Source organism: Berghia stephanieae, chromosome 13 (genome assembly GCF_034508935.2).
Source record: "Berghia stephanieae isolate SIO BIC M18660-M18661 chromosome 13, UCSD_Bste_1.3, whole genome shotgun sequence".
Classification (NCBI taxonomy): Eukaryota; Metazoa; Mollusca; class Gastropoda; order Nudibranchia; family Aeolidiidae; genus Berghia; species Berghia stephanieae.
In genome coordinates this window covers 964,912-973,664 of record NC_088372.1, presented here as the reverse complement: position 1 = coordinate 973,664, position 8,753 = coordinate 964,912, and the positions used below count along the sequence as shown (strand labels likewise).

General features: G+C 36.5%; 1 protein-coding gene across 2 annotated transcripts in view; it reads right to left on the bottom strand.

Annotated features, from left to right (window-relative positions):
• LOC144959080 (52 kDa repressor of the inhibitor of the protein kinase-like) overlaps positions 1–500 on the bottom strand; it is a 1,629-nt gene extending 1,129 nt beyond the window's left edge. For both annotated transcript variants that reach the window (XM_078891457.1, XM_078891458.1), the window contains exon 1: positions 126–500. Coding sequence is in view for 1 of the 2 variants with exons in the window: in XM_078891458.1 (XP_078747584.1) it covers positions 126–244 (119 nt within the window). In the remaining variant the exon portion in view is untranslated. The remainder of the gene's footprint in view (positions 1–125) is intronic.
• Between the last annotated feature and the right edge of the window lie 8,253 nt (positions 501–8,753).

Sequence of the window (8,753 nt, the reverse complement as noted above, 5' to 3'; positions counted from 1 at the left end):
GTGTAGTAGATTAGAACTGGATCAGAAATCTAATGTTCATTTTCTCTTGTAACACAATCTCGACGTGTTAATATAGAAATATAGCTATTTGTTAAGGTTAATAGATTAAAGTTTAATTTTCTCACCTTTCAAGATCCTTTGGGAAACGGAAGAAACCTAAATCTGGTCTCTTGTGTCGAGAATTTGAACAATTGATACTGGAACACCACTGGCATTTGTTATGTGTTGTCGGTCTCGGCGCCATCTTAGCTCATTGTTGTACGCGCTTATTTCCACGATCAGCTGTTGACCCAGATACGGGCTTTTTGGCTAGAGAGAGCTCTCGAAGCGTTAGCTATACAATCTCTCTGGCATCCCCCCAGTCCAACGGTGGAGCTCTCAGATCCTGGCGCAAGTCGAGGGATTTTCCGCTATTTGAGGATAGTATAATTCGACCCAGTTTCTCGCTCAATCAGCTGTAGCGATACTAATGGATAGAGCATTAACTGGAGCTTTGGATTGCTTTGCACCACGGTGTTTGATTCAGTCACCAATTCGCGCAGTGATGTCACCAACACACGAGTCGGCGCAGTGCGTGAATCGGAATCTTGAATAGAGCGGAGACTAAAAAGGCAGTATGTTGTTGGCGAGTTGGCGAAAGACAGTGGAGTTATAATTTCTCAGTTTTATTTTAGTTAAATTATGCTGTTAATGATTTTTAAAAGATTGGTGCGGTGCCTGGCACCATTCGATCCAATAGCCCCACGCCACTGTATGTTGTGTACGCTCATTTATTTTGTAGACATGTGTAGAAACAATGTGCAAGCGTGTATATTCGTGTATGGCTGTGTCTGTACTTGTACTTGTAAATGTGTTGATGTTCATACCATGAACCAAACTGAGCATTGTTTACCTCACATGAATTGCCTTTAATTTGAACAATAAAGATTATTATTATTATTATTATTATTATTATTATTATTATTATTATTATTATTATTATTATTATTATTATTATTATTATTATTATTATTATTATTATTATTATTATTATTATTATTATTATTATTATTTTATTATCACAAAACATCAACCCAATTTACGCTTCAATGGGTGAGAAGAGGAGACAGCCATTTTCCCGCCCCATCGCTTGACACGCATGTGACGGTCTGCGAGGGACGGTTGCCAGATGTCCAACTTCCACCTGACCAAATTCGATTTAAAAAGTGACTAAATAGATACTCGCATGGTTTTCGCTACTGTGACTGACCCCCTTAAAAGCAAAATGGAATTTGACAAAACTTAAAATTGAATAGACTAGGATAAAAGTCACTGAGACAAAAATAAATAAATAAAATTTAATAAAAGAAATGTAATTGTATCTTTGGCCATACGCGTGGCCATCTGGCACCTCGGCCGTCAAGGTCTATTTAATCTTTTGGTATTTTTTAAGTTTGTGACGTCATAGGGGTGCAAAGCTTGTCGCTATTGTATTTTGTCTTAACAATCTTTGACCCCTCTGAAATTTCTCTTTTCCTCACAGTCAATAAACACACACACGTACACACACACACACACACACGCTCTCTCTCTCTCTCTCTCTCTCTCTCTCTCTCTCTCTCTCTCTATCTCTCTCTCTCTCCCTTTCTCAGAAATAACATAAAGACATGGTCTCACGGACTACTTTGATTGATAATAATTTAGCAGGCATTTTTCACGTCATTTGGATGGGCTGTTAACAAAATATAACACTTCGGAATTGTTCCAAATGATCAATATTATGTATATTTTAAAACAAAATTACTGTTGCCCCTAGCCATACAGCTCTAAAACAGTACAAGTTAGAGCTCTTCTGATGTTATCATCATATTTTCTGAGAAATTTGCCCCATAATTTCGAAGTTCAGTTTCAATATCATATTCCAGGTATTAAGCGAGATACAGCCACAAACCATATAAAACGCTGGAAAAGCGTCCCATATTTTCTGTATTTGTTTTTCTCTTTGAAAGTCATCCAAATAAATGACACATTTGAAACTGCATAACTTTTTTATTTATGAATGGATTTTTAAAATTCAAATCGATTTTTACTCAGTGGAGATAGGGCTTGGATTTAAACGTAGCATTTCCCCACAAAATATTTTTAAAATGTCATAGTCATTGCTAAATAATTAATTAATATTTTTGTGTATTAAAAAAAATAATTGAGCTCTTATATAGTGCAATATCCACTAAATGTGCTCAAAGCGCTTTACCTGTTTCTGGCCAACAGCAACACTTAACATGTAAGACGTGAAGTGACGCCTGTTAGGCGATATTACAATTTTTTTCGGAGAGAGACAACGCTATTAACGGCCGGGTACTCATCTTACACCTGAGTACGGTGAGAGAATGTGAGTAAAGAGCCTTTTCCAAGGACTCAACTATGTGCCGAGCGAGGCTCGAATCCAGGACCTTCCGATCCGACCGCGAGTGTCATACCACAAGACCACATAGCCGCACGAATATATATATATATTTTATATATATATATATATATATATATATATATATATATATATATTATATACTTTATATGTATGTACATATACAGAAACGAATCGTCTCGGCCACAAAAAATGTGAGTGACAATTTGCATTCTATATATATATTATATATATATATATATATATATATTAATATATATATATATATATATATATATCTGGAGGAGTAAATCTTACTCCAAAGCAAGTTGATTCATGTATAAATCGAAAATTTGAAAATGTTGACGCTACGTCTTTGCCCAGGCATTTATTATCCCCCATATTGTAATAAAACAACCGACGCCCCTCATTTTCATGGCTTAAATTCTTTGCACTATTTCTTTGATATCAATCCATGCTTCAGTGGATTCGAGTTTTGTTTTTGTTGAAGTTGGGATTTCAAAGTAACGTGTACACCATAATATCGTGACAACTCCATTGGGCTGTTGAAAACTCTCTGCACAATCAATCTCAAGATAAGGGTTAGATTGCCAGATATGTTTTGGTAAGGTCGCAAAGATATAATCTAAAACTGCAAACTTCGATATTGCTCTATCCCCTCCCCCTATATAAATATTTTTTTTTTCAAAATTAAGCTTTTATATAGCGCAATATCCACTAAATGTGCTCAAAGCGCTTTACAAGGGGTCCCTGGTCAACAACAACATTTAACATGTAGGATGGGACATGCCGCCTGTTAGGCGATATTACAATTTTTCGGACAAAAACAAGACTGTTAACGGCCAGGTACTCATTTTACACCTGAGTACGGTGCGAGAAGGTGATTAAAGAGCCTTTTCCAAGGACTCAACTATGCGCCGAGCGTGAGTCTCGAACCCAGGACCTTCCGATCCGAAAGCGAGTGTCAAACCACTAGACATCTTGGATCGGTGTGAATGACAACCTTTTTTTTGTTTTCTATTTGTGACCCATCGTCTCAAAACGGTATTATGTCGGAACGAACCAGATGCTTAAAAGATAAATTTAATGTCAAACTGGTCAAAAATATAAATTGTTGGCATTCGCACCCTAAAATATGGTATCCATTCTCCTCAATAAAACATACAAACTCAACACAAGTCTGATATTTCTGGCTATAAATTCAATTTTCTACATCTTTACCAACCCGACTTAATACCGTTTTGAGGCCAAGGGTCACATTTTGAATATTAGATATAGATAGTATGCGCTTGGCTAAGAAGCTCACAACATTGCCTTTCGGAAGTATAGCGAATCAACACACAAAACTATGTGTAACCTTGAACGTTTATAGTCTGGTTAATATCGTTTCGTGAGACATACGCATATGGCAAAAACAATAACAAAGACACGCGTAACGTCAATGTGAGACATACGCATATGGCAAAAACAATAACAAAGACACGCGTAACGTCAACGTGAGACATACGCATATGGCAAAAACAATAACAAAGACATGCGTAACGTCAATTTCAATCTATCTATAGATAGTATGTACTTGGCTAAGAAGCTCACAACATTGCCATCCGGAAATATAACGGACCAACACATGTGTCACATGAACGTTTATAGTCAGGTTAATACGGTTTAGTGGGAATTACTCATAAACGCGGATGGGAAAAAACAATAACAAAGACCTGAGTGACGTCAACTTCATTCTGTCTATATTTGGCCAAGAAGTTCATAACATTGTCGTCCGGAAGTATAACGGACCAACACACAAAACTGTGTGTAACCATGAACGTTTATAATCTGATTAATACGGTTTAGTGAGGATTACTCATACACGCGGATGGCAAAAACAATAACAAAGACCCGAGTTACGTCAACTTCATTCTGTCTATATATACTATTGGTCCAAGCAGAATATTTTACTCATGTTCAGAGTTTCAACGTACTCAAACCATGGTTTACAAATAAAAAATGAAACAATACGCTTCAACATTCGTAACGTGACTTCCTTCCTAATGACGCATGATATGTTCAGGCACAGTGGTATAATGCATCAGCTCGTGTACCTTGCGATATCGGTATCGAGACGCACACGAGACGGAAGCAAACTGACTGTTAAACGTTTTACAACCATTTCGTGTACATCCCGATATCGTCTACAGATGACACACCACACCCTGACATTGTTGTTACACATAACGCAATGGAGACATTGAAGTTGCAGCTTCTTTTACTTATGTAGTTTAAAAGAAGACGTAGAATGCGCTATTGGGTTCATCCTATATTCCAACTGAGGGAAACATTTGGCGAGTATCATCATCTTATGCAGCAAATTCTAAGTGATGAAGAAAAGTGCCAGGCATACATACGAATGAAACCAGACACTTTTAAAACCCTTCTAGAAATTATTGGACCCCACCCACATTGAGAAAAGGACGACAAATTTTCGGAGGCCACTGTCAGCTAGGGAACGCCTTGTTATCACATTACGGTAAGTAAATTGACCACAAATTGCCTGGCTATTAATTATTAACATAGAACGTTTGAACTTTATTTGATATAAAATGAGAATACAAAAATTCAACACTAATATAATGCAATACCGCATTCTAAATTCAATAAACATTTGTGTTTGAAATGTGCATGAAGTTTTAAAAAAATGAATAATAGAACTAAAACATGACTTATAAAAGAGAAAGATCACGGACTGTAAGTGTGATATTGTTCGTATGGAAAGGTGTTGTACGGTTGTAGTTGTTGCACAGGCTGCTGATGTTGTCCTGACTGCTGATGTTGTCCTGGCTGCTGATGTTGTCCTATGGCGGCTGGAGGAGTAGTAGTATTTGGAGTCTGGTTCTGATCCAAATAGCGCGTAAAATTAGCATCTGCATTTCAGCCTGACACTTGTACCTTGCCAACGGATTCAATGACCGTAACTGGGGTGCAAGGCTTTGTAAGAATAAATCACAGTCATCCTTTTTCTGTTCAGTTGGATTTAATGTCATTATGGCGTCAAGGATTTTGCCATCCAGGGAAGCGCTATATACTCGCTGCTGAGGATACGGTGCCCGCTTTCTACTACTTCTCGAAGTTGTAGTAGTACATGTAGTTGAAGTAGTTGGATTCCCTTCACTAACACCAGAAGTGCTTGGAGAAGGTGAAAGTGAGATTGTGGCGGATAAATTTCAGTGGGCGGGGACGATTGAGAAGGCACTGGGTGTAAAGATTGAGAGCTAGCTTCTGATATTTGAGAGCTTGCATCATCTTCAATATCAGACACATCTGATAGATTTGATGTATGTTTTTCTATCACTAATATGAGGCAGCAAAAATTTCATGGAGTCGTAAAGATACCACTTTCTCCGCTTTTCTGCATGCAGCTCCTGACTTAATTGTTTTTAACTGTTTATTTGTCTTATAAAAGTAATCTCTGAGTGTTGTCCACTTCTTTCTTGCATTATTACCTGTAAGAAAAAATACAACATACATTTTAATATTTATAACTATCAAAAGGTTATTATACAGTTATTTTGGACATTAACTACCTCCTCATGTTTCATTTTCAGGTACCTCGCATCAGAAGATACCCATCAATCTCAATCCTTTCATTTCCGGGCTGGCCTCTCAACAGTAAAGAATATTACAAGGGAAACATGTGTAGTCATTTGGAATACCCTACAACCGCAAGTGATGCCAAAACCGACGAAGAACATTGGTTGAAAATTGCATCTGAATTTTTTACAAGATTTCAATTCCCCTTGTGCTTGGGAGCAGTAGACGGAAACATTCGGATTAAAAAACCGAAAGGTCTGGCTCAAAATATTTCAACTATAAACATTTTTTTTGTGTCCTCCTTGCAGTTACAGATGCTAATGGAAAATTTGTTGTGGTAGATGTAGGCTCTTGCGGAAGTAACAGTGATGGCGGAGTTTTCAGTCGTTCATCTCTGGGCAAAAAGCTTCTATCTAACACGTTTATCTATTCCCCAAGGAAGATGTATACCAGGCACTGATATTGAGCTCCCTTACATGTTTGTTGCAGATGAAGCATTTCCTCTTCGAGAAAACAATAATGAAAACCTTTCCCTCACCGCCAGCTTTCGACTGAAAAAGAAATGTTTAACTACAGATTGTCCCGCGCAAGAAAACAGCGTTGAGTGTTCTTTTGGACGATTAGCACAAATGTGGAGGATACTTTTTCGTCAAATAGACGAGCAAACCGACGGCAGCAACAAATTTGTAAAGGCCATCACTGTCCTACACAATTTTGTAATTATTAACGAACCTCACAGGCTTATTTTGGACACCTCCGAAACACCCACACTAAGTGAAGATTCGTTTCCGAGACGATTTGACTTATCAAAATATTCAAACTCAAAGGCAAAGGTCAACTAAATCTGGCATGCAAGTTCGGGAGAAACTAGTAAATTACTTTATGAAGAAGGGGCCCTTCCTTGGAATCCAATACTTCTTGAATTATGACATTGATACGGGAAATTGTATGAAAATTTTCCCCCCTTTGATTACGCATACCCTGGGATTTTACAATTCATGAGTAAAATAATTGAAAACCTAGATATTGAAAAACTGAGTTAGAATATTGTAGTTAAGAATGTTTACGAGAGAGAAAGAAAGATAGATAGATAGATAGAGAGAGAGAGAGAGAGGAGAGAGAGAGGGAGAGAGAGAGAGAGAGAGAGAGAGAGAGAGAGAGAGAGAGAGAGAGAGGCGGGGCTAGAGGGACACAGAGAAAGAGGGAGAGATAGAATAAAGGGTGATGGAGAGAGAAAGAGAGACAGGAAAAAAGAAAAGGGGGACGAGGGGGAGAGAGAAGACGAATAGAGAGAAAAAAGAGTGGGGAGAGAGAGGGAGAGAGATAAAGGAGATGGAGATTGAAGAGAGCATGAGAAAGAAAATAGAGGATGAGGGGAGAGAGAAGACGATAAGAGAGAAAGACAGTGGGAGAATACAAATAAAATAAACTTACCATCAATTCCAATCGTGTCCAATCTCTATCCATTGTTTGTTTATTAAAAACTCTGTTGGAATAGTTATCCTCTGTTTTGTCGTAAAGGGCTGTTCTTTTCCCACTGCAGCAACCAAAAGTTCTTTAATGTTGTCCATCTTGCAACTTGGGAACACACAACAAGTGACGGGAGTAAACCTTATCAAATTTTTTGTCCCCTTTTAAACGCTCCGATAAAAAAAAAAGTGCTGGCCGATCCCCTTTTCAAAACGAGAGCAAATTTTTTCATGAGCCCGCGTTTTGGGAATGAGAGGTTTTCCCCCCCAAAAATTTTTACTAACCAGGGTCAGGGGGGAAAAATTTTTAGGGTTTTTTCCTTATCTTAAAGGTTGCATTTTGTCCCCGCCCTTAAAAACTGGCTCAACTACGGACCAATGGCGGCCCCCCGAAAGAATATTTCTCAGGCGAGCAAAAAAACGAAAAGAGGAAAAAAAACCCCCCTAAATTCGTTTCTTTTTTTACTTTTACACTTTTTGGTTTCCCAAGGGGATATAAAATTTTTTCCCCAAAAAGAAAATAAAAGTAATTTTTCTTTTTTTAAAAACCAGTGGCCGCCGTTGGGGGCGGCGGGCATCAGACTATAAAATTTATTTTCAATAAAACTCTTTAATAAAAACCAAAAAGAAAAAAATCGTTAAAATAATAATAAAATAAGGGCTTTATTATATGACGATATCTAAAATTTCGTACACACAAGGGGGGTTTTTTTTATGGAAATCCTAGGGACAAAAAAGGCCTTTTCTGCCCCACTGTTTTTTAAAATTTTTATTTCTTTTTTTGATTTTGCTTTTTAGGTGGGGAAAAGAAATGTAAGTTTTGTTTTTTTAAAAAAATTAATCCGCATGCCTTTTTCATTTTCTTCTTATTTTCTTCTACTTTTTTTTTGTTTTTAAAAATTTAAAAATAATAATAAAATAAAATAATAATAATAATATTAAAAATTTATAAAAAAATTTTTAAAATAATAAAAAAAATAATAAAAAACAACAAAATTCTATATACTATTTACTACTATATTTTATTTAAAAAATACTACTCTACTACTCTATACTTTTTACTACTTATATCTATTTCTACCCCTATAATACAATCCCCACTTTTATTACTACAACTTTCAAAAAAAAGAAAAACAACAACCAAAATCCTACTATTACTACTACTACTATACTACTCTACTATAACTCTTACTCTACTTTTTCTCTATACTACTAATTTTATATACTGCTTACTAATCACTACTACTACTCCCTACAAATTATACTACTATACTACTATATACTCTACTATAATTACT